This window comes from Perca fluviatilis, chromosome 6 (genome assembly GCF_010015445.1).
Source record: "Perca fluviatilis chromosome 6, GENO_Pfluv_1.0, whole genome shotgun sequence".
In the NCBI taxonomy this organism is placed as follows: domain Eukaryota; kingdom Metazoa; phylum Chordata; class Actinopteri; order Perciformes; family Percidae; genus Perca; species Perca fluviatilis.
Window position 1 is genome coordinate 21067744 of NC_053117.1, and position 27801 is coordinate 21095544.

General features: G+C 41.2%; 1 protein-coding gene across 1 annotated transcript in view; it reads right to left on the bottom strand.

Annotated features, from left to right (window-relative positions):
- bmpr1ba (bone morphogenetic protein receptor, type IBa) overlaps nucleotides 1-27801 on the bottom strand; it is an 83142-nt gene that overhangs the window by 10911 nt on the left and 44430 nt on the right. The window contains exon 2 of the mRNA XM_039804081.1: nucleotides 17390-17826. Within this exon, the coding sequence (XP_039660015.1) occupies nucleotides 17390-17495 (106 nt within the window). The 5' untranslated portion in view covers nucleotides 17496-17826. The remainder of the gene's footprint in view (nucleotides 1-17389; nucleotides 17827-27801) is intronic.

Genomic DNA, 27801 nt, shown 5'->3' on the forward strand with positions numbered 1-27801 from the left:
AGCATGAACAATGAGACCAGATGCTTAACAGCTGCAAGCGGAGATGGTCCAAAATAAGCATGAGTCCTTCCTCTCTGAAATAAACTACTAGCAGATACTGAATTAGCTTTCCTACTCCTCTTTCAACCTCTTGTTCTCGAGTTCAGGTTTTCTTTTTTAAGCAGATGCTTTTCACAAACAATGGGAATCAATAAACACAGTTTGTGTTAAAGGGCACAATCAGAATGTAAGAGCCAATCATGAACTTTGATTTCTCTCTGCAAAATGTCGAGTGAAGTGAAAGTGACTGAGGTAACCTTAGAAATTGAAAGCACAACAACTGCATCTAGTTTCCTATAGGTTGGAATCTACGGTACATTTTCCAAGCCAAGAAAAAAAGCCCTTTCATGTTTCACTCTTGCAGAAATGGATGTTTGATGCATGGTCAAAATGAAATGGCTGTGCACTGGAAAACTCCATCAACTGGCCACTTCTATGTGTCAGGGGATTGTATAGAGGTTTTTCAGCATATAGTCTTCATGAAAAATGTGTGAAGCATAAAAGACACACAACAAGTGGGCAAGCCAAAAACCCTTTTTTACTAATGGGACTCAGTACTAATCTGGTAGGATGGCCACATTCAAATAGTCTCCATTCTTAGCTCATATTGTCAATCACGGCAACAGCTTTCGGTGCAACAGCTTTAATGTCTGCACACTCGTCTGATGTATAATACTTCATTATGAAACAAAGCTCAGAGGCATGGAATTTATATTAAGGATTTTTAATAGTAGCGAGTGTGGCTCAGGAGGTGGAGCGGGTCGTCCCTTAACCACAAGGTTGACGGTAAGAGCCCCAGCTGCTCCTGTCCGCATGTCGAAGTGTTCTCGAGAAAGACATTAAAACCCAAGTTACTCCCGATGGGCAGGCCAGTGCCTTGCATGGCAGCTCCGCCACCATCGGTGTATGAATGTGTGCGTGAAAGGGTGAAGGAGAGGCAAATTGTAAGCACTTTGTCTGGTAAGGTATATAGGCGCTATATAAATGAAGTCCATTTACCATGTATTGCCTGAAATACACAAGTTCCAGTTTCAGCATCTTTTTGAGTTAGTTTTAATCCTGAGCAACTCCTCCTCAAAGTATACACACTGAAGTCCAACTACTTCAAGATCTATAATTTTGTAAATTGGTCATATGCTGGTCTGATATCCCCATTTTAAATATATTTAATCAAAGACCAAGCGCTGCCTCGTGAAGCTGTGCTGTTCATCACTACTGTCTTCAAAAGAATATTCCATCATGAAATGTATGCTAAAAACTAACTAGCTAGCATAAGACTTATTTAGGTGGTATCTCTAGTGGGTTGTGGCTAATGAAACTAAATCAACATATAGCGATGAGGGCTAATAGTGTGCTCATTGGATAGTAAGACAATCTACAGAGAGCCTCACCTCTGAAAGACAAATTGGATTAGATGGAAACTGGAAAATGTGCTGTATTTTTTCAGGGTGGTTATGCGCAGTCACTCAAACGTCAGATAATGGGTGGTATCTTCTCTTTCATCTGAGCTCAGCTGTCTTTCACAAAACATCAAAGAACTTCCTCTAGGGATGAACGTTTAAAGCTCCCTAATGGACTGAAAGACACAGACGCAAATACATACACACATTACTATAGACATAAGCCACGAAAAGTACGCACATGTACACGTGCTTCACAAATGTCTCTTTCTCTCTTGATTTATTTCACTGTTGTGCTTTGTTGTCAATGTGCTGCACTGGTATTTTTTTTAACATTCATGAATCTGTATTCACAAAAAGTACCACAACTTTAAGTGACGTTGACTTCAGTCAGCAAGGCTCAAAGAAAGGAAAGTCACAACTAAGGCTATTAGAAAGATAGAATACTGTAGCTTGCCAATTATATTCTGATCTAATGCTTTGATTTTTCTCCTTTGTCTTACGATCAAGGAGCAAATGCTCTTTAATGCATGAGGTGATTGTGCTCATTCATGTTGACTGTGATAAATGTGAGCATGCACCTTGCAATTTGTTTTCTAGCTAACAGCTAGCTTTGTTTGCCATTCTTTCATCAGTGAGGATGTGCATGCAGTATTAAAAATGATATGGTATGTCTCATGTAAAGCGGTCCTTCCTCATCTTAATAGAAACATAAAACAAAACAATTCACAACTGTAGCTTCATAATATGCGGTTTACGAGATTTTTTATTTGCACAAGAGAAACTATCAATACAAAAATAACATCAGCAGATTCTTTCAAACGAGCATAGTCGTTTATCGCCAAGCACTGCCCTTTCTAAATGTCTCTCTTGTACACACTGATAATGTGTTGACAATACTGCAAAAGAGGGACGGTGGGGTTTAAAGGGGTCACATTAACAATTGACCGATTTGAGAGAAAGGGAGCGAGGAAGAGTAGGAGGGGGAGAAGAAAGGGGGATTAACAAACAAGAAGTGACAGAGCTGCAGGGAACTGGTGGGCAGTTTAGCAGCACACAGAGGGGACAGAGCAGAGGCCACTGGCCTTTTCCACCCTTTCTCTCACTCTGTCCCTCTCCCTCCCATTACTTAGTCCATCCTGCTACTGAATACTCACTCACTTTGTGTCTCACTTGGTGCCAACCTCTCTCTCCCCTTTTAATTGTTTGTCCTATATCACTTTCTTTAATGATCTTTCCTTCTCTGCGTCTCACCTGCGTACACCACTTTTCTTCCACCAGTTACAGTAAACATTCTCACAATGTCTTTTTTTCCCTCCACTTTATTCTCAAATCTCCCACACAGCCTCCCTATCTTCTTATACCCCACCTCTTTCTCTTCTCATCTTCCACTTTCTTTGCCCTGTCCTCCCTATGTGAGTCCACTGGAGAGTCATGTGAGGTGCTGCTGTGCTGTTGACAAAATACAAAGCCTTTCACATCCACCCTGCACCTGGGCTCCCTGGCTACTGCTGTGTGTGTGTGTGTGTGTGTGTGTGTGTGTGTGTGTGTGTGTGTGTGTGTGTGTGTGTGTGTGTGTGTGTGTGTGTGTGTGTGTGTGTGTGTGTGTGTGTGTGTGTGTGTGTGTGTGCATAAGTGCGTGCATGTGTGTGTGTGTGTGCGAGAAAGACAGTGGGAGAGAGATAAAAAAGGAGAGAGACAAAAAAAAAGCCACAGCCGAGCAGAATGTTCAATTCATTAATGCTCCTTGCAAAAAACCCAATAGGTGAGGTGACCAGCCCAATAATTATTAGATCTAAAATCAGCAAAGATTACAGAAAATCTATAGCTTAGAAGTGTTCTTTGCTGTGAGATAGTCTTTATTACACTGCCTGTGAGCCTATGAATTTTTTTAAATGCTATCACATTATTAATAACTTGGCTAGGTAGCAGTAGCTCTACAATCCTTATTTCTAGTATGTTTAAATACTTTATTATTAGCTATCTCCTTTGGAAATGTCAGGCATGTGACAGAGTCATCATCCTCTTTGTATCTCCATCTCTATATCATACTCTTAATCCAGTATCATACTACTTAATAGGTTTTTGTTCTTGATTCTCTCCTTTTGTTTTCTTTCTCATCTAACTCTGAATACTACACTTTGGATACAGAGACCTCTGGTCCTGATGTAATGGGCAGTTTTCCTACAAGCTTGTCCTATCTGTCTTTGGAAGGGAGAGGTACCAAGGTCAACTATTCTACTGTTATAGAAAGCAAGAAGGCTCTGACCCTGCATGCTCCTCGAATCTTATCTTCAAGAAAAAAAAAGATTGACTCCACGGAGGCGAAGTTTCTTTTTCTTAGGGGTGTAAAATGGCTCATTCTGGCTGATGAGAAAAGTGTATGTATATATATACATACATACATACATACATACATACATACACTTTTCTCTATGACAGAAAGACAATGCAGCTTTTCATAATATAATGTATTCCTGGATAGTTTGAGGGGGCATTGGCAATGTAGTTAAAGGAATATGAGCGTAAACATTGGGTATAAGAAAATATTTCCCTTGTGGTCTGGTCCTGGCTGTTAGGGGCAACATCTGTAAAAACTTGCACTGACCAATGGCGCTCTAGTCCAAACCTCACTAAGTACCACCAACGTCAAAACATGCTGCAAGTCAAATGATGTGTGCTCTGAAACTGGCCCGAACATCCAGGCACTTCACTGACACTATAATTGTTTCAAGCTCTTTCACTAAAATGGCCTTTCAGATGTCAGTGTGAGCTTTCAGGTCTCCCCTATAGGCTTTTTTCAGGCTTGATGGCAGGATATAGGGGCCACTGTAAACACACAATTAACAACCGTGGCCCCACAAACCCCGAAAAGCTAAAAAGGCCTCTTTTCAACAGATGCTGCTTTGTAAAAACTAAAAACAACTACAAAAAAAGAAGACATATATTTAGATAGATGGAGGGGATAGAAGTGAGGGAGAGGGATATTGTGCATGAGATGGCAAGATGAAGATAGGAGATTTTCGAGGAAGATAGACAGACAAAGAGAAAGAGAGAGAACACATTCATTAGTTATCCTGGCCATGTCAAACAAGGCCTACCAGAAAAGCCCTTTCACCGAGCCCATGTATACACTACACACCTCCCCCTTCCACTTAAGACACACTCATTTGACAACACTGCTCCCTTCCTGCCCCCTTCTTCCCTCTAAGTAGTAGTTCATCTTGCTGGTGTTTGACAGTACCGTCGGCACAGCGAAAGAAACATGGAAGGTGAAAGGTTTTTGATTCTGCTCCTCCCCCCCACCTCTCTCTGTACTTCCATGTACTTCTAGTGCCTAGTCTTATCTCCCTGTTCTTCTTCCTGTCATTGCTGAGATGAGCCGAGCCATCCCACATGTGCAGGAATGTCTTAATGAACCTCACTTTGTGATCTGGATGCTGGGAAGCTGAGGTTGTCTCGCTGGCTGTTTTGGCTAAACTTACTTTGAAATTCAAATACGTTTTGCTTAGGAGTCCTGTGACAAAGCTCTTTCTTTTACGACTAACGACTAACGACTAATATTAGAGGAGAAAGGATCAGACAGAATCCCTTACACTTACCAAAGTCAGATTACAAGTTTGCGCTCATTGACACTGTTATTTAAGTATTTACTGAGGGCAGGAAGAAGTTATGCATCATTACACCGTTTTCTTTCAAAAGAAGCCCACTCTGGCGTTTAGAAAATACCTTGTGTCTTTCTTCTCTCACATTTTAACACCTCCTTATTCATCCACTTTCCTAAAACTCACAGATACATTCTGAATAACAGGTGCTCCTTACAGCACATGTAGACATATATGAACTTGGAAAACTACTCTTGTTGTAGGGAGCAATTTGACTGCTGTCATACTGGCCAGGTCGTGAAATAGTCACGTTATTTTGATTTATTGACACGTTTACAGGTCACGATTTTTTATTTCATGTACAGTTCACGAATTTTGAACGTGTACAGGTCACGATTTTTTAACCTGCTCTGGGGGATGCAACAATGGGGAAATGAGGTGCCACACGCCGGCCACAACAACGGGACGGACCGCCACATGTGGGACGCGATCCCCGGGCGCAGGGGCACACAACAACGGGGAAACAAAACGCCACACGCCAGCCACAACAACGGGACGGGCCGCCACTCACGGGACTCGATCCCCGGGCGCAGTGGCACACAACAACGGGGAAATGACATACCACAACAACAGGACGGTTGTGGTTAAGAAGAGAATAACGAGGAAAGGAACTGCAACACGCAGGACACGATCCCCGGTCTCCGGGGTGCAAGTCCTGTGTTGTTTGACCCATCCGCCACCCTGACCAACCTCCCTCCGCGGACTTTCGCCTTATCAATACTAGGCTACTCGCTACCGGCATTGTTCTTTGATCATGTCATCAATATGCTTCCCATTGAAATACATTGCTTTAAAATTCGTAATCTCCACATGAAATAAACGACATTATCGTGTCCTGTCCACAACTCAATAGATTCAATAACGTGACCATATCACAAACTGCCATGAGACCGGGCTGGCATTTGAACTTAATGAAATGATGAAATCGAAAAAAAAATCAATCAATTTCAAAAACACAAATGAGATTATTTACATGTCTGAACAAAGTTTTGTACCTATCCAACAAGCTCTGTGACCAGGATTGAGACCCACCACCAAGATGCCAGAAGTGATGTCATGTGGCTCAGACAGAATATAGCTTTTTAAATGTTTTCTTTAGGAAAAACAGCACAATTAAGCTAGTGAGAGGAGGGACGAGGGAAGCTGTTGGAGCTGCATTCAGCTGTTCTATCCTCCAACACAACATCATCAACAGCTCTTCAAACATTCCTTCATTATGTCACACTGATGAATGATGCAGTAATGAGCCAGTGCCAGTCTCTCGTGATACAGCTGTCATGGTGTGTGTGTGTGTGTGTGTGTGTGTGTGTTTGTGTGTTTGTGTGTGCCCTTTCATGGGGATGAGTGACAGGTACACAAGGATTCCGGAACACCGAGTTCATTCCAGAAGGCCCTCAGCTTTCCCTTTGGAATACAAGGAAATGATGAAACGGTCCTTTAAGGAGGTATGAGAGAGCAAAGCAAAGAAAAGGAGAGAAAAGATACCAGCTGCTCTCTTTATCACAAGCTCCTTCTCATGGCCATCTGTGGGATCCTACTAATCACAAAACGGCTTGTATCAATTCAAAGACATGGAGCATTCGGCTGGATCAGTGGGTTACGGCTGTGTAATTCTGATACCACTGGTTCAAATATGGCTTTGTTCTGATTTGACTACATGCTACCACCTTAATCTGAAAAATGAAGGCCACAGACACTAGAATTGGGCAAAGTAATGCATGGAGAATGGATATCTTACTATGACTATTGTTATAACTCAATTAACAGGACTACACTATGGCAACAATGGATTTATAAGATACAGAAATCTCCATCTGTTCATTTATAAATTATATTATTTTATATTATTTTCCTGAATTTAAACTCTATCAAGATTTCTATAACTATAAAATATAAAACAACATAGGCTGTGATAGAAGATTGAGCCATATCCCCCACCCCGAATAAACCTTATTTAAACTGAAATCAAAATCTGTACATTCCAAAGTTTATTACAAGGCTAAGCTAACCTGGGCTCATATAACAAAGACACACAGCTACTAAAGGCTACCCTATTTTGTATTTACAAAAGTTGTGTTGTGGGAAAACAAGAATAGTCTTTCAGCGTCTTTGTCTTTAATAGTGTTCTCTGTGTGGTAACGGGTGGTGTGCAGCCGTCCGCTTGAGGCTCTCCGCCACTGCTTCCTGAATCCATTCCTCAATCCATGTCCACACCTGCCGTTTGGCCTGCGCTAAATCTGCATCAAACAAACACGCCCCCTCATGTGACATGTCAGTCTAACCCTGTCAATCACCTAACCACGCCCATTTCTCTAAAGACACTAGACTGATATCATGACAAAGTTAAACAGAGTTGATGCATCTAAAAAAATATGCAAAGAACATGGAAAATGTCCTCCTAGATCTCTTTTCACACAATTCCTATGGAAGACAAATGGTGCTACAAGAAGCACTGGTTACCTCCTACAGATCCCTTAAAGCGGCAGCTCTTTTCTACCATCAGACAGATGTGTATGTCACAAAGGAATGCTTTACCGTAAGCAACAGCATACAGATGCAGCACGTACTGTGCCTGACACAATATCAGTGCATCAGTCTTTAAAAACTCACTCTATATTGCAATGCAAAATTATCTATTTATGGACAACACGCACAATCCGCTTTAACTAAGTTTACTTACTGTATAATCTATAAAAAATAATTACAGACATATATACATTAAATAGAAAAGATGAAGAAAAATGTCCCTCAGAAACAGGCTGATGTGATAAAAAGCTCTGTCATCAAAGCCAATGCCAAGCAGGTTTTAATAACCAGTGGGGTTTTCCTTTCTTCTTGCCCCTCTGGGTTCATTATATTTGCTCTAGTATGGCAGAAAAATAACCAAAACTGGTGTCATGAAAAGCTCTTTAATTTCTACACACAGAAACGCTCAACATCTCCATAAACCGCAGGGACTGCAGCACTTATTGATATAAAATGAACTGTGAATGAACTTTTACCAATTAGTTCCCTTAGTGGTTTCTTAGAGTCATTCTCCCACAGTCAGAAAGCCTGTCTTTTTTTTCTCCTTGTAAATGGGCACAAACATGTTCCACAACAATTTCCTAACAGTTTTATCCTATACACAAATCAGACATAGATCCACAAACCTTCAAAGTGGGGTTTCTAATGCAGACTACAATTAAATGTCTTACAAACAAAACCACAAAAGTCCACACTGTGGATATAAAAGCACACAGACACACTCTCACAAGCTAAAGGTGGTTTTGGGAACAGAAAAATGACAGCATGGTAGAGGTACCTTGCATTTTTGGGAGATGAAATCCTTCGCTGCTAGAAACGTCTAGTCATGATGTCACCTTTTTGTGTGAGCATATGTGTCTATTATCTCTGTAACACCACTGACCAGGGTCGGGCCAGGGTTGTCTGATCAGTGTTCAACCCTTTTTTTGGAAATTCAAACCAAGCCAGTCAACATGGGTATATCCCTGGTCATGACAATTCAGAAATGACCTGGGTCAAAACACTGGAGCAACGCATAACAATTACCTTAAATTCTACAAATGGGCGGGGCTTTACACGTCATATTCAGTGAATAGCTACAGTACTCCAGTCCAGTTGTATACCAGCAGAACTAATATGTTTTGTAGCTACTTGAATTTGTCATTGTGCAGTAGGGAGAGTGAATTAAAGGGATGGTTTGGAGTAATTTCACCCTAGGGTCCTTTGCACCATGCACCATGACCTCGAGCTAAAAGTTAGAAACAAGAAGCAATCTTTTTAAATGACCTGATCTAATGGATTCAGCTTCTTTTTTATGTTCTCACACATTTACAGATAGGTACAATCTAAGCTCAGTTATAATTAACCACACTTAAGCTGCACTTTTTTTAAAATTAAGGACTCTAATGTAATTTCTCAAATATACACTGATGATATACAGTATGGTTTCCAACTCATGGTCAACACAATATGCAGGGACACAAATACACTTTTTTTCTCTTCCTGGCAGGTTGAGAAATTGCCCCACTTGAAACAAACTTCAACTGCATGTTTTACTAAAATAAATACTCCAAGTGACACAAACATTAAGTACACAACACAGGACCATAAGGGCAAGGAAGTGACCCATGAATAGAGGGGGATGTGCAGAAGGGGCACTGTAGAGAAGGAGGACGAATATGTTTATGTCATCCTAACAACAAGTTACAAATCTTAATGTAAATTTGGTCCTGGAGGCAACATTAACTGAAATGAAATGCTTATTCAAAGGTCAAATGTGATCCTGGCATCTATAAACACGTTAATGGCTCAATGGGCAAACTGCAGGTTCCAAATATTCTGTGCACTTTGTTCAATTCGTATGCCCACAAATTGCTTGATTACAGTGAATGCTCTGATTACACTTACAGAGTGACCAAACATACAAAAACCAAGGTCAAGCTGTTTTGGCACTCAAGGTTATTTCTAAAATGGTGAATGATAGCATACAGGCTAAGGAACAGGAAGATATAGTGAAAATGTAAGCACTTTGTGTTAGCCGTTTTTGACTTAAAGGTCCCATGGCATGAAAATTTCACTTTATGAGGTTTTTTAACAATAATATGCGTTCCCCCAGCCTGCCTATGGTCCCCCAGTGGCTAGAAATGGTGATAGGTGTAAACCGAGCCCTGGGTATCCTGCTCTGCCTTTGAGAAAATGAAAGCTCAGATGGGCCGATCTGGAATCTCCTCCTTATGAGGTCATAAGGAGGAAGGTTACCTCCCCTTTCTCTGCTTTGCCCGCCCAGAGAATTTGGCCCACCCATGAGAGAGAGACATCATGCCAGTCAAACGGGCAAAGTGGCAGCTGTTCAAGGCCACACCCCCACCCTCCACCTTGCCCCCCCTCTCTCCTCCTCAATAGCTACAGACACAGAAATGGCACATACTAAGGAAAGCTCATTGTGGGACTGGCACTAGGGGCTGTAATTCTGCACCAAGGCTGAATTTCGGGAAAGAGACTTCAGATACAGTATTAGGGGACCACTAAGGCCTATATAAAATCATCCAAAGAGCACCATGTCATGGGACCTTTAAATTATAAAGCACCTTGAAGCTGTTTTTAGTTAAATTTTAGTTGTAATATTAAAGCATTTGCCTTTGACTTAGAACTTTTAGATAACCTGTGACAAATGGATGAAAACAGACCTATTACCATGCCACTTTTTTTACATAACAATCATCACCCTGTTCACTTCTGGACTGTGGTGGCAAATAAGCAATTAAAACACTGAAATACATACAGTCGATTGCTGACTTTTGGCTTGAGATACTTAGCACCACCAATTCTCAGAAGATGTTTTCTAGACAAAGAAAACTGTAAAACTGTTACTATTAAAGTCATTTTTAACACATGTTCCCTTGAGCTTTGGGTTATATCCAACTACAATCTCAATATAACAGGGATATTTTGTTAGTTGTCATTCTTTCCGAGTACCCTTCTGCTAGATCTGTCTTTAACACCACTGCCTACCTCCTAATGATTAAAATCCCTCCATCCACAGCGTGTGATCAATCAATATGTGTTTATTTTTATTTACAATTTGTGAATCCCAGATTCTGTCAAGGGGTCATGAGTCCTATTGAGTCAAGTCTGTGTCAAGATTTGTGCCGGAGTATCATCGGAGCAGAGCCACACCGCCAAACACAAATGTGTGTTATTGTTGCTATCCACTGTTTAAACTTCCAGACTTGATGCATATCATGGAAATTATATAAATATTCAGTTCCGACACACAACATGCATGTCACACACACACACACACACACACACACACACACACACACACACACACACACACACACACACACACACACACACACACACACACACACACACACACACACACACAGTAGAGGGAGGTCTGATCGTGTTAACATTATAGCTGCCATGTGTTTATTTCCCAGAGTTCTGGTCTGTGGCGTCTCAGTCATCTCCAAAGGCTTAAACAGTCACTTTCCATCCATTTAGCTTGTGTGTGTGTGTGTGTGTGTGTGTGTGTGTGTGTGTGCGTGCGCTGTGGGAGGATATTAATGCATTTCCTATTAATGTGTGGATAATGTGTGGAATGCAGAATGCAGAATTAGTGTGTATTCGCTTAACATCCTTGACGAGAACACATCTCTACATGTATCAGTGTGTGTGTGTGTATGTGAGTGCCTGCTTTGTGTGTTTGCAAAAGTGTGCATGTGTTTACAGTTGCATGCGTCCCACTGTCTCCTCCGTGTGATTAGCTTCCCATTAACTAAGTCACATATCACCCATCAGCGGTTCCAGGCCTCCTCTGTACTATCTCACTGGACAAACATGCTGTCGGCTAGGACCGTTCACTCACACACACTCAACATCCACTCCCATCTGGACAGCCATTTAGTACCTATCATAGCGTATGATGATTGTCTGTATTGCAAAGCCATTTGGTTAAAAGTGGCCATCCTGACAGCCATAAATGACCATAAATTACAGCTTTTGAATTTATTCATTTTCCACTGCCAAATATAAAGTAGCTGATTCATTCACTTTCTTACTTTGCTTTTCTTCCCTGTGATGTGATTAACTAATACATACAATGACAGTACCTTTGAAAGGTCATGGGTGATGAGGTGATTTATTTAAGGTTAACACAAAACATGACATGTGCATTTTAATAAGCTAGTAAAAGCAATCTTGGTCTGAAAACATTGAAGATCTCAGGTTTAAACCACTAACTCTAAAAGGATAAGTTAAATAGGCTTGTAATGGGAAAATTACATTTAAATGTGACCTTTTGTTTTTTGTCTCTTTTGAAGTTGATTCTGTCATACTGAAATGAATGTGACCAGACAAATGTATAAAGTTCACTGAAAAACATTCTGTTTATAAGGCAGTTAGAGATAAAACAGGAACTTCACCTTGGGGGAGATAGTGTGCTGAGGGGAAGACGTCAGCCGAAATCGGACCAATAGATATTTTCTGTTATTTAGACTGTCTGCTAGGAGTGCTGAGTCATGTTTACTAAGAATGGGTACGCCTTGCTTTCTGAAGTGTATATAAACCAACTGTATTTTTTACTTTTGTACTATATGTGCTCTGTGAAATTGTGTTTCCTGCTTGCAAGCATAATAAATACAAAGACCAAACTTGTTTTTTCTCAACTCTCTTATTTGTTTCACTCTCTAAACACCTTGCTGCAAAGAAACTTCCACAACAGGCTGTTTAGCTCAGATTTCAATATGTGGTTGATTTAGTCTTGGTGTTTAGTCGTTAATAGAGTTTAGGGGAAAACTGTATTTCCTAAAGAAAAATGGAATAACTTACAGATTGATTGAATAAGGTTGTGAATATCTCTCTTGCTGTATGTTGACATCTACGTTTGTGCATTTAAGTGTATATATATGAAAAGGACAATTGATCATTTTCAGTCCCCCAACATGGATCCTCCTCTCTCTTCTTTTTCTTCTTTAAACCCCAACAATTCCACCTCTTTCATCTATATTACCTGTCTTGCCTCTAAACGCCAAGTCATACACACAAAAGCAATGTGCAGTTACTCTCTGCCCAAATCACCCTTCCCCATCCAAACAAATTGTTCCAGGGGGCTAAGGGTGGGTGGAGAGGTGGGTATTATGGAGGGGGAGTGCAAGTGCATGGAAAACCCTAAGCCCTTATAGTCCCAGCGCAGTGCGGCTGGGACAGCCAGCTATGCTTTGCTCTGCTTCACCTGTTATCTTTCCATCACTGTATTGTGTTGTACTGTACTATGCCGAGAGGTCTCAGCTCACACAATATCAGGACTGTACGTCACAATAATAACCACAACTTCACCAGTAAAAAAAAGTATGATTAATGCTCTTAAACCATCCCCAACAGCTGTACCATAAGCACAGTAAAACTACTGCAAACTTTAGCTCCAGCCTAACAGAGTACAAACTACAGAGTGTGAACTACATTTCTGTTGTAATTTATCAAGTAAAGGTGTGCAAAAGGTGTTTTTACTCTTAAAAACACAAGTTATTATTTGTCTCTAACTCACTAACTCTCTCTCTCACACACACACACACACACACACACAAACACACACACACACACACACACACACACACACACACACACACACACACACACCTTCCCCTGTTCCAGCTGTGTCTTAAGAAGTCAGGGCCAGACCGGTAATCTGACTGGGATAGAAGTTACTGGATCTGTATCCATTACAGGATGTCATACTCCTCCGTCCCAAACTCTCCTCACTTCCCCTTACCTTCCACCTTTTAGAGGTCATTTCAAAATCACTTTTATTTTCTCAAAAACACACATAAGAGCTGTGTCAAATATCGCATATCAGGGGCTCATATTTATGTCATTCCCTATATCCTCAACTCCTGCCACCACGTTAGCCTTTTGGGTCCCACCTTGTTAACCCTCACCGTTCACAAAACTCCCAGGGGCAGACCACGCTCTGTGGCCCCTGCTGTGTTGAAGAAAAGATTTCAGAGGTCACACAGAGAAAATAAAAAAGGCTAAATCTAAGGTGTGAGTTTACCTCAGGACACCAACAATTTGTTTTCAACAAACCGGCAGCAGCACCTTACCTCTGCGTTTCAGCTTTATAGCCAACAGATCACTAGTTCTAATGAGGTATCAGTTTTCAGCGAGGGAACACAACACATCCTGTCAGGAAGCTTTGAGGCTGAGGAGCAGAAAGCGCTACTAGCAGTTTGGTACAGTGAGTCAGCTCTCACGCCTTCTGTTTCTCTTTTCTGAAAACTGCTTTTTTTTGTCAGAGTCAGCTGATAGATATGTCAATGCCTTTGTGAGAGCTAAGTACCCCATGTGAATCTTCACCATTTTTGTCTCTAAATAGACTTAACTGAATGCTTTGGAGGTGATGAGATGCATGAATTTCATTGCGGGTGACAATGAATGCAAATAGAGCATGCAGTCTGTCTTGTGGATTACCTCCACAGCCTATTGATTTTCTCAATAACTAACAACAGACACCACAGCATTCAACATTAAGAGTCTACATTTCGCCTTTTTTACACCCCAGGCGGGAACACAGTTTTGAGGAAATATGTCCTTGTGTGAAAACAACATCAACTTAGTAAAACCTGAAATCATCAAGCATGTGTTCAGTGACACAGACAGTGAGAGAGAGAGAGAGTGTGTGAGAGAGAGAGAGAGAGAGATAGAGAGAGAGAGAAAAAAGAATGCAGCACACAGATTTTGTCAACTTTCGGAAAACTATAAACAGATCGCTATGAGATAAGAGTTGTAGAGCGGTACCGCACATTCTCAGTACTCAAAGAACACAGTGTTAAACAACAACATGTGTGAATCGATTATTTTGACTCAAAACCGAGTGGGTGCTTTATTCTGTTAAAACAAAACCTGAAATTCTGCAGCAAGCAAAAGAGTCTCATTAGCGGGCAGTGACAAAAGCCAAGCAACTGGCAGAGCTTTGACTGTGAAAACTGATACAGCGGTGCTTATTTCCACCAAGGACAATGAAATGTAAGCTATCACGCTCACTCCTCACTTCCCAGAACTCACACTGAAGGCTGCAGCCTGGCGTAGGTGGAAGGCCACAGAAGATCTGTGTTTGTGTGTGTGTGAGTGTGTGTGTGTGATTTATAAAGTGTGCATTCCCTACGCTCTCATTTCTCCTTGAAGAATAATGAACACATCGTCCTTCACTTTGTTTGAGACAAGGGCCTAGACATGCTGTAGGGAAAACTGTAACCATGCAGACACAACACGGTAGCTGTCTATTGCCTGTCTAAAACCTGTAATGACTCCAGTTCACCTGTGGCTGAAACACTAGGTGGCCAAGGGTCTACCAAGCACCCGTTTGTTGTTTTAGAGTGGTAAGGAAGATGGAGAATACAGTGAGGAAAAGAGAAAATGAGGTACGGATAATCCACACACATTAAAACAGCTTTCTCTACCTGCAACATCTTTTTCTTCATACAGTTTTTCAGAAAATAAATATTTGCCTGTTGAGTCACAGTTGAATCTATTGCAGGGCAATCAATCACCTGTATGTCAACCAATGAATGAGGCTGTTGCTAGAAGGCCTCTGGCATTTTCAACTATTTGGAACTGACTGAGCACACATGATGACCAAATAGCATTTAGAGTAAGAAATAAACGACAAACTGTTTGTTTTTCAAATTTACACTCTGGGCATTTTGCTGAGGCCCGGCTTGGTCAGTTAGCTAGAAACAGAAAGTATCCAAGCTGAAATGCATGCACTATTTGTTCTTTTTTTAATTCATACCTGGGAATTTTGAGGATGCTCTTAGCTAGTGCAAAACATAGCAATATTCTTACAGTTTAACAATTTTCTGGCTTTTGATTTATTACCTCATACAGACGGAGCAAAGCGAGTAAGCACACCTCTAGCAGTAATTTGGGAAAATGGGGATGAAGGCTAAATAAATGTGTCCTCAGATACACAAATTAATGTTTTCAGTCAGTACTCATCTGGTGTACTGTATATCAGGAGCAGATAATTTGTTTCACTAGTTTACAGGTGGCACTTTAATGTTACACTGGTATTTAAATGGAATGAAACATTACATATCCCAACACCTGATACCAAAGCCAAAACTGCACTTAGTGAGATGTATTATAAGTCCCATTTGCAGCAGTTCCAGCAATACAAAATGTTACATTTTCTAATATGAACTCGATTGGTAGAGATCCAACTTTATGTCAGATTTCACATATGTCTTCTTCAGCAGCTGTTCTGCAGCTTCTTGGACAGAACAGTCTAAGTCTGAATTTTTTTTATGTTTGTGTCCATGTGAACTCAATGTGTGCAGTGCAAATGCTTACATGTTCATGACATTCAAAATGCCTGCTATTCCTTCAAAGGTTTGGTTTTAAATGATAATACGGCATCTGCGAGCAAATCTAAAAACACAGCATGGACTCAATAGAAAAGCCGACTCAGCCTGGGACAATGACAGGAAAGATGGATGGGAGAGAAGGGTGGACATGCAGCCAGAGCTCGCAAGACGACCTCAGCACATAGCACACTGAGTATGAGGTATGAGCCTTTGCTGGCTTAACATCAGGGCTCCCAGCTGAAACAATTTCCAATGACTTTAAATAGACCAACAATAAAGAGAGAAAAGAAAAAAAATGCACAGACACTATCACTCAGAAGAACACACTATATACAAATTCCATCAAGTCGACTTTTTGGAATAAAGATAATCTACAAAGCTGTGCCATGGTTTAACCTACAGTATATGCTGCAAAAACAACAGAGGCAGAGTGTCAAACCTTAATGACACACATCATGGCACTAAACATAACAGACTATTAAATCTGACACGTTCACTCTCCAACACCTCGCCAATCACACTCCAGATACCAAACATGGTCAAAGACAAAGCGGCTGATGCGGCTGACGCTAACAATGTCCGTCCGTGAGAATATACTGTATCTCTCTCTGTCTGTTTGAAGGAAACAGCAAACACACTGTGATTGAAGATATGAAATTGAATGTCAAAGCAACTGTAGAACTTCTAAAATTGTGTGAAATTGAAAGTGATCACATAATCAATAACTTACTACACCTCAACTCGTAATAACTCAATTTATTTTTGTATAGTTAGAAGAGCAGTAAAGCTTGTTTATTTACTATATGGATATGATATACAATTAAAAAATATATATATTTGTGCTATAATAGTGTTTCGAAATGACTTCTAAACAAAAAGGCAAAACACAAGAGCTTGCTCTACCAAAACCCTATAATTTGACGATTGGAAAATAAAATGAAAAAGACTGTATCTCAGTTGAGACTTTTTTGAGCCGCCTGCCTTTATAAAATCCTACACATACTGCTGTGATGCAGACATGTAGCATTAAACGTGAATAATTTCCAGATGCAAAGCCACATGTCTTACATGTATTATGTTGAGGATCATGTCTACATCAGTTCCTATGTTTTGGAGCATCGTCATCACGAGTAGTTTACAGACTACAGAGAACAAATTTAAGCTGCAACTTTTTCAAAGTAACACACATGTATCCACACAATATACAAGATTAAAGGTGTGAAACACAGAGTAGAGAGAACAAAAACACCACAACTGTTTGTATTAAGGAGAAGAAGAACTTACAACAGAAGTTTTCAAAGTGTAAAAAGAAAGAGATTTTTTGATGAGTTGCATCAGAGCAACTTCAGAGCAAAGCTAAGCAAAAACAGCCACAATGTTGAGGAGTAGAGAAAGTTTTGCAGTAACTCACCGTGTGCTTGTGTGTGAAGAGAGAACAGTCCAAGCAACAGCAGAGGACACCGGCTCCAGAGACAGAGAGAGAGACAGCGCTTCAGCCTTTCTCCCTGCACTGGCATGGTAGAGTCTGCCGCTCTGCTCCCCTCTTCTCCTCTCTTCAATACACTCCACACGACGGGGTCCGCCACTCACACACTGCCTCTCTCTGAGTGTGTGTATGTATGTGCCAGAGAGAGAGAGAGAGAGAGGTGGGAGGAGGAGTACAGGGCATGCAAGCTCCTGTGTGTGTGTGTGTGTGTGTGTGTTTGTGTGTGTTTGTGTGTGTGTGTGTGTGTGTGTGTCTGTGTCCACCGCAACGTGAGAAAGTCCACACCACACAAAACACACCAGCGGCGGCGGCAGCAGTTGCAGTTGATTGTCCTCCAACCCGGTCTGACAGTAGCAGCCCAGCTGAGAGAGAGAGAGAGAGAGAGAGAGAGAGAGTAGAGAGAGGGGCAAAAAGGGGGAGTTTACTTCACTTGCCTAGTAGGGAGGGCTGACCGGCTCACACACGCACACGCACAATGAGGGAGGACATGGGTGGAAAGAAAACGGGGGCAGGGAGCAGACAGGAGCAAGATGGGGTTTAGTAAAACGTAGGAGGAGGGTGAAGAGGATATTGAAAACAAGCAGCAGGATCTGTGGGATTCAGCTCCTTTAACAGCTTGCAGATAATCGTTTCCACTTTTCATTTTCTGCAGGAATTCTTTGAACAAGGTGAAAGTGGAATGAATAGTTGATTTAAGCTATAGACTATAAAGATAGTGTCGTAGCAGTAGTAGGCCTACATCGGAGACGATGGATTGAAAAACCATTGTGTAAAATATAAACCATATAAACTACAGTTACATCACCTTTTTAAACATCACAGAAACATCAATCACCATACTTTACATTATTACAATGGGTCCTAAATTTGTGTATGCATAGTCTAACTCTGGATATTTGATGATTATTCTGTATGTTCAGTAAATGTAACGGGAGCTCTTCTCCAGAGTAACAGCCACCAGTGTGAACACTGTCAAAACTACACTGTGCATGCCTTCACCAGCAGCCCAAGTGTCAAAGTAAGTACTAGCAAGGGCCTACTTTAGGTGTGCTAAACCTGAGTGGATTTCAATTGTTTGTTTTGTTACATGAGAAGACTAAATTTGTAGCATACTTAAATATGTGCGTATGTCTTATAACCGGAACAGGCCTATGAAAAATTATGTTTTATGTCAAACTGTTGACTGACTGTTTGTCTGACAGATCTCTCCAGTTACCAGTCAAAACGATTTTTCTTGGTTAAGAAGACATAAAAACATCTCTCTCTACTTGCTACATATTTTTCTTCATACTGTAGAACACGAGATAGTGGCGTTTTGACAGAATACAACAAATTAATTTCATAAAAAGACACCTGGATTAAGGAAAACCTCTGACAAAACATCTCTTCATGCATTGATGTGCTGTTAACAAATCAGGTAGCTGTAAAAGGCACTATAAAGAACCTGTTAGAGATTACATCACCCTTGCCTGGAGCTTTTATACTAATAAATAAATGGGTTGCGACACTCTAATAGACCATTTCCTTTTCAGAGCTATCCTCTTGCCTGTAAGGCATTTACTGTAGGCAAAACCAAACTCTATGTGTGTGTGTGTGTGTGTGTGTGTGTGTGTGTGTGTGTGTGTGTGTGTGTGTGTGTGTGTGTGTGTGTGTGTGTGTGTGTGTGTGTGTGTGTTTGTGTGTGAGTGAGTGAGTGAGTGAGTATGTGTGTGCTGGGAACACTTTGCTTTTAGTAAAAAAAAAAAACATTACAGATTTGAAACACAACTAAATGAGCAGCTATTCTTTTCCCTAACACAAAATGCTGATTTTTAAGTTTTGAGGTTAAATGGACGGGGCAAACTGTTTTTGTTTTCATGTTAATTAGTCTCGTTTGTAGCCGCCGCTGTTCTTTGCACTTCTTTTCTTTCTCACACTCGTTCATGTTGTTCATTAGTGACAAACAATGGGCAGCCTGGGTCCCTCGCTCCTCGATGAGAGGAAAAATCACTTCATAAATAAACAGTCCTGCCCTATTCTTCTTCTGTCTCCCCTTATCCCCTCCTCTCAGAAGCCCCTTTCCCACACCAACCTTAACACAGTAGCTGACGTTCCTGTTAGTTAAGATGCTCTGGTAGTTTTACAGCTAAGCAGCTAGTGATATTTAGGATTTGAAATTATTATGTATGATGGTTTTAAGTAGCCACCAAGGCAACTCAATCTCTTGGTCGGTATGTTGGCGATGGAAATTAATTCGTAAATATCAAGCACTATAAATCCTTCTGGCAATTAATCATAATTTACACACTCTCGTAACTTCAGAACTCTCTTTATTCTGTGGTGCCCATATTTTCCAAATTGCCGTTTTAGCTAGCTGTGCTGCCACCTGTGGTGAGAAGAAAAACCTAATGTAACTGTAAAATATGTTTAGGGGACCTTCTGTACTGTATGTCCCTTTTGAATGATGAAAAATATGAAATGACAGAAAAATCACACAGCTGTCTCCTTTATCATTCCTGCAAAAACATGTGTTACCCACTAACTTAGCTGCCACCCCCCCTCCACCTTTCTCTTCCCACTCCCCTCCTCCAGTGAACCAGAATGTCATTTCAAGCATGTCTAACCACGGGAAGCCTTTTTAAAACTGTGACAGCATTTGCCCCCAATCCTCACTAGCTGTGAAGTGTGTGTGTGTGTGAGTGTGTCAGTGTGTGTGTGTGTGTGTGTGTGTGTGTGTGTGTGTGTGTGTGTGTGTGTGTGTGTGTGTGTGTGTGTGAGAGTGAGTATTGTATGTCTATTGTGATTTGCTGGAGGACATGATATCATATGCAGATTGAGGATGACCCCTTTTAAAACTATTTACTTACTTTAAATACCTTACTTTAAGGTATTTTAGGCTGGTGCCACACACACACACACACACACACACACACACACACGCACACACACTATTCTTCCAGCGTGTCACCCTCATGCTGGGTCTATGATGAATGGCTGAGACTGTCACAAGCGAAGGATGAGCAGTAAAAGTGAAAGAGAAAGAAGAGTAAAGAAAAAGCTGCTGACAGGAAAAACAAAAGGAAAGATCTGAGAAGGATGATGGTTGTCTGAGGCGGTTTTAAGTAGAGATTTCTGAAGGAATGAGATAAATGGAGGATGGTGACCTTTTGGGGAGAAGTAAAAGAGTTCAGCGAGAGGAGAGAAAAGGTTCCTGGGAAGAGGACGACAGGGTGATGGACAGTAGGGCTCAGAGAGAGATAAAAGGAGGGCATAGAATGCTGTATTGTCGCCGAGGCTGTAGAAATGTGAAAACACATTCACTTTTTGATCTCTCAAATTAGAATACAAATGGGACATGATGTTTATGAGAAGTGTTTACTCCTGGTATTTTCCGATTTTCTATTTCTAGTTTAGGTCAAAAATAAAGTTTCTCAGACATTTGAATCTGAAACAGATAGCACTTCCGTTTTTTATATGCTATGGTATTCATGATCCATTTTCACATTCAGATGATGTGTCTCAGCTAGTGCTGGGGGTCAATATGCTCTCTATTCAGCATTCGCTCTCAACATTTTTGACAGGCTGTCATAACACAACAACTTCACGTCAGCAGCTTTCAGTGTCAACACTTGAAAGAATGTTGACTTTGCTTTCAGAATGCTGAATGTCGTCGAGGCTGTAGAAATGTGAAAACACATTCACTTTTTGATCTCTCAAATTAGAATACAAATGGGACATGATGTTTATGAGTAGTGTTCACTCCTGGTACATTTTCCTATTTCCAATTTCCTATGTTACTAATGTATCTTCCTTGTGAATTTGAAAGGAAGTGATGCATTCTTCATGCTGGACAAAGTGTCTCGCCGCCAGTAGAAAGCAGTAACCTGCCGTATGCTGAAGAGCTACTTCTACAGTATATCAAGGTCAAATTCCTCCACTGCCAAGCACACTGGGAGCAGACATTTCATTTTCCAAATGCCTGATGTTAAACGTTTCTCCTCTCATCCTTATTGGAATCTGCAGGAGCGCTGCAATTCTGAGACCAAAACACTTTTCACAGCATTGGAAGCCAAACCATTGGCTTAGCTAGGTTGCAGGATTTATACTGACGCAACATTAACTATTTATTAGGCTCAGTCAGATTCCTCTGTCGCTGTCCAGTAAAAACCACGTATCTGCAAATGTGGACATTTAAAATTTTTCATTAATTGTTCCTTTATTGGTTCAGAAAATGTTCGTAAGAATTTACAATGCAAAAGATTTTTTTACAAATCAATATCTGTTAACAGGTTCTGGGGAGTATTACTGCATATGTGTGAACAGTTGTATAAAGCCCTTTGTGGCTCCAGAGGAAGCTGTGCAAGGTCTGATAAATTGAGATCACTTGAGGCAGGGTTGGTTGAGGCTGAAGACTACAACTTTGAAAATGAAAAAGATCTGTTGGTGTGAAGATAGAAAGAAGTGAGTTCACCAGACCTATGTAGCGCACTCCTCACCTCAGCTTGAGGTTGGAGTAGCTGCTACTAGCATAAGGGAGCGTTCAGACCAAAGAAAGTGATCCGGCGATTTGCCGCAGGGTTTTGCCACGGTGGGAGTGTCACTTAAATGTGAGTTTGACAATGTTATAGAAGTGCAAAGTGAAATCGATGGAGTACTCTTTTAAGTTGACGTTTTGGAGATTTAATACAATATGAGATATTAAGGACCTTTTCTGCTGTCAAATGAAACCGCTGTTCCTTCAACAGTCAGCTATTCAAAATGTGACAAATAACAAGCACATGCACTTTCACACCATTGTGTTTATTGAAAAAAAACACACAACAGCTCTTTGTGGTTACATGTACTTGTCATTACCAAAGATGTATAAATGGACTTGGCATATTTGTGCCTTCTCATACAGACATATTTGTTATTCAAATACATCATCTCCGCTTTGGTATATCATCTGCGCCTGAGGATTTAAAGACCACCTTCCATTTTCCTGGTTCACTTTTAGCAGCATTTATCCCTTCATTTGATGTGTGAATTGACTATCAGACAGGGGATTAAGTACATTTTAGAGAAACACCTCTGTGGCACAGCAGCACATCTGCTAATCCCCAGCAATTCACTTCAGCATGTCTTTAAACTAACAAGCAGTTTAACATAATCTGCTTTAAGCCTGTCCATTCACTCCTATTCACTGGAGCATTTACATAGCAATCCTTTCTGCCTGAATGGTCTATGGAGAGAGAGAGAGACACACACACACAATGAAAGAATGAGAGAACATGCGCGGGAGAGTGAGGGGTTGTAGATGTGTGGGTGAGTTGTGTGTGAGAGTATACGTAGTTCCTCTTCCTATTACAGCGCATTTGTACTTTCTTCTCATCTCTGTCGCAGGGAGACATATATACAGTGAAGAAGTAGTATTGTTTTGTTTTGTTCCAGAAATAGCCGCAGTTGAGCCAAAAAAAATTGTTTATATGCTTATATGCCAAATAGACTACAACAATGAGGTTTGTCCTGCAAAAAAATGTTAAATAGTGGAAAGTTGTTTGGAGGAAGCTTGAAGGAGTTGGTGTTACAGATTTATTGACGGAGGCAAGTAGGGAGTGCATGAAAAACTGGTCAGAGGAATGTGTGAGGGGTGGAGTGGAGAAGCAAAAGAGCGTGATGATGAAGGATGGAGTAAACGGGCTGCCTATGAACAGTGTTAAACCTTTTCACCCCGACTTGTTGCAAAACAACAACTTCAGCATAGAGTCCTGTGACTGGGGCCCATCTTCACCTACTCCTGTCAGAAACACACCCACAACTCATCAAAACAACCCAAGGAATTGATGAGAGAAATGAGGAAAAGAAGGGATAACGCGTAGATTAAGGAGAGGCATGATGATGAAGAGAGGCGACAGAGAAGAAGTCTGCCATGTCCACCTCTGACCTCAATTCTGATTTGTTCTTGATTGACCTTTAAACTTTTGGCCAAAAAAAAGCACTTCACACTACTGCTAATCCTTTCTCACAGACAAATCAATATGAAAGTCAACAGTGAAAACAGGAGTGCTGAAAAGATAAATTATATACACAAGAAGGAATGAAGAAACTGGAAGATATAATAAAAAAACGCACTTGTTCCTGTTAACTTATTACTTGGGAAAATATGCTGAGTCATTTCTTTTTTGGGGCATTTTTAGGCCTTTTTTATTTTCACAGGACAGATGAAGACATGAAGGGCCCTATCTTGCACTCAGCGCAATTGCCTTTGTACACCGACGCATGTATCATTCCTATTTTGCACCTGACGCACAGCGGAATTTTCCCTCCACAGACGTCGGTAAATTAGGGAATGTATTTGCGCTCCCGGGGGCGGTTCAGCGAAAAGAGGAGGCGTGTCCCGGCGCAAACGTTCCCTAGTGCTATTTTGCAGTTTCAGAAAACAATTCAGCCACTGACCAGGAAAAACCTGGTCTAAAGTCAGTGGCGCTAGTCTAAAGTCAGTAGCACGTTATTCAGATGCTATTTTAGGGACGAATGCTTGACCATAATGTAGCGTGTGCACAACGCGCATACACTTTGCTTCCCTCATCTACAAGGATGCAGCAGTTCCCATTTTTGCAAACCATACATAATTACAAGGGAAAATATTACTGAAAATGCACTTCAGGTGTTTGGATAGGTCCGGAGGCACTTTATAGTACAATCCTCAAAAAGTCTCAGCATTCTTTGTGGCTTGTTGTGTTTTACACATTTCCATGAATCATGGATGTGTTGATGACATAAATGAGGAAATATTAGAGCGGCAATGCGCGATGCGCTCCTGGTGGAGCGAGTGGACGGAGATGGAGTGGGGGGAGGAGGAAGGGGCACAACAGGTTCAGGTGGTGCATTTGGAGGCCCACGCTTCATGGCTGCAGCAACATCGCCACCCGGTCAAGACAGGCATTTATTACTTTTCCGCATCTCGGACAGCTCCCGCTGGCGTGCGCCAGGCAAATCCACTGTTATAATAGCAATCCGCCATGGAACAAGCGCGCCTGCTCTTAAAGGGAATGTGAGATGACGCTCTGATTGGTTTATTGCACGTTATGCCCAAACCACACCTAGCCACTTCAGACCAACCCATTTTAGATTTGCGTCGGGCGCAAGACTCATTTATCCCGCCGGTATAATAGCAACAGCGCCCGAGATCCGCCCACAAAGCTACTTGCGTTTCACGGTTAATACTTGCGTTTCAGATCGTTAAAATAGGGCCCGAAAGGGGAGAGAGAAGGGGAATGACATGCAGAACCTGCGGCCGCTGCGTCGAGGAGTAAACCTCTATATAGGTGCGCCTGCTCTACCAACTGAGCCAACCCGGCCACTGTGTCATTCTTTAAGCATAATAAGTAAGTATACATGTCCTGCATTATAAAATGACCACACATTAAATTAATATCAAACTGATGGTGACATTTTGTGGAATGTCCTTGATCAGTGCAATTTAAAAAAAACATGTTTCTGTTTAAATAATAATAATAATTCCCTTTTCTTTCTTTTATTCTCTATTGTTTAGAAACATACCTATACAATTACATATAAACATCACCTTCATAAAGAAGGGTTACAAACACATCTCTTTACCCATGAAACATGAGCTATCCATTTGAAGTTATTGCGACTAGTATCACACGCATACACACACACACACACACACACACACACACAACACACACACACACACACACACACACACACAGAGAGAGAGAGATGTAGGTGTCAAGCCATTTAAACTTAACGAAGGCCTAATGATAGACTGGGAATGGCTTTTACAGCTTGTTATTGTCATTGTGAAACCAGTCACTGTATCACTTTACAACCACCATAAACTCATTGACAGGGAAAGGTGTGGTTAGGGTGAGGCACTACAAAACTGAGAATGACTATCAGAAATCCACCTCTGTAATCATGATATCATAAATATTTCAATTATTCTTAATTGCTTTACTGTATGTCTAAAATGAATGACTGGGTTTCCCTCAAGCTATCTGGCAAATACAATGTTTTCATTAGGATTTCAATGGGATTGATATCCTGTTACATTTCTCTAAGGCACAGAGACGGTAAAGCAAAACCACAAATTAAAGGCTCAAATTTACTTTGAGTATTTGTAGTGTAATAAATAAATTATGAGGGGGCGTATATCAAATCAAGTGCAGTCAGAACAAGAGCCTTCTGGCTAAATAATATGCTTTGTAAGGAGAAAGTGATGACACATGCAGTGTTTTTAAGTCTTGAAGAAGCCAAGTCAATTTGGCCCCCTGTGAAGAGCAGGGGTTACGGCTGTTAAATAAGGAACTGAATGGCCAAAAGGGTGGAATGTTGAAAATGTCCTGTTAAGGTAACAGAATTGTTTGCAGAAGACAGAAGAGTCGTGTGGCAGCTACTTCCTGAGTAGGAGCTGAAAGAGAGAGCAAGATGTCCCACCTGCTCTGTGGGATCTTTGTCTGCCTACTTTTCTGATTCATAAATCTGCAACAGCTTACCAAATAACTGAGGATCACGATCAGCAGCCACCCACTAACATTTATTCGCCCCCACCCACAATGATCAGCCCCCACTTCTGTTTCCATCTGTCCCACAAAATATGTGAGACAGCTCTGGCTGAAGTTTGCTGTAACCTTGGTGAATGGTGTTTATCTTGTTGTGTGTCATGCACAATATCTTGAACACGGCTGATTGGATTCTTAACATCATTTAAGTGCATCTTCTCAGTGCTTTATTAAGGCATTTTGAAAAATGCACTGACTGATGGAATAAAGTATATTAAGGTTTTTCCATGGGTTCAGGTCAGTCTGCTTTACCCCAAAATTCCACTATGCGCAGAAGTGACCCGTTCCTGCTGCGCCGCGGTTTGGTTCCATCCCCCGCCACGTGCCATACCACACCGGGAGCATCTCGCAGTTAGAAGCGAAGCGTCTTGCCTGCCCGACCGACACTGAAGGCTCTCTACAAGTACTTGAAAGAACAATCACGTGTTTATTAGCTAGTATCTACCTCCACTCCAAGCACTCCTGCAATTAAACTCCATGCCTTCTCTTTTCTGGCGTTGTCCTTATAAAAAGGATCTGTGGTGTCGTATAACGTTAATATCTTGTGTTTTTCCACCTTCAAGATGAATCTCTCGTCGTCCATGGTGTTGTAGAGGAGACGCATATAATATTGAGGTGTCTTTTGGTAAATTGACTGGATGCTTTCGTCCACTTGCTGATCACTGTCAGCCGTATGAGAGCTGTGTTAAGTTACCATACTTTCCTGCTGTTGCTGCTTCACATTAAAAGTTTTCCAAAGGTGAACTGGCGGAATGCTTTTATTGTGAAGACGTTATAGCAAATGCAATGTGTTTATCACAAGTAATTAGTGGCACTATTCATGAATGAAAACTGAGTTTTAACTAGAGCTAAAACAAATACCACGGGAAGAGCTACGTTATGTAATGAAAAAAGTGATGTAGGAGCATAGCCTAGAAATCTAGACGTACCCTAGTGGCAGCAAATATAATTTGCAGCCAGGGTCAGTCTAACAAATCTCCGTTGGCTTGCGAGCTGGGAAAACCAAATTCTGGTCAGGCCAATCACATCGTGTAGAGAGTCGGTGGGCGGGTTTAACATAAGGCTGGCAGAGTTGCGACGGTTCCGCGTTAATTCCCTGCTACTTGAAAACAAAGAAGATGGCTGCTGCTGCTGGCGAACAGCGGTCTTTCGAATCGGCTTTGGCCGCGACTCTGGAAGACTTGGAGTTAAGCACTGAAGTCATTCTTAAAAAAGGAAGATGTGTTCGGAGTTTTGCCGACCGGCTATGGCAAAAGTTTAATCTATCAACTAGCGTTGCTATGGTTGGCTATGAGTGCAGAGGGAATTTGAAAGACAACAGTTTATCCCGCCACTCGGATTGAGACCTGCCAATGGTGAGTTCCCAGACCCAACATCTTGATGTGGGTCTGGCTTGTCAGGCTAGTAGAAGCAATTACGCTGAGGGAAACACTGTATTGGCTGAAACACAGAGTTTGGGTATCTGAATCTCTATCAGTTGATAAAAAGTAGGATCACTAATATTTGCATCCCTAATACTTACCACTGTCTTTGAAGGTATAACAAATTATAATACAAGTGTGAGTAGCACAAGGGTGTTGTACAATTTCCTACTGCCAATTTAAATGATTGCTATCAAACAATGGGAAGCAGTAAAGGAGGAAGCTTAATATTTCTGAACTCAACGGCATCAAAAAGTTCAACAGGAGTTCAATCAGCTATGGAGGAGGCACATGCCTGTCATGAGGCAAAATAATTGCAAGAGTTCAGAGTTGTTTTGGTTGAGCCGTCACTACGGCAGTTTGGGGA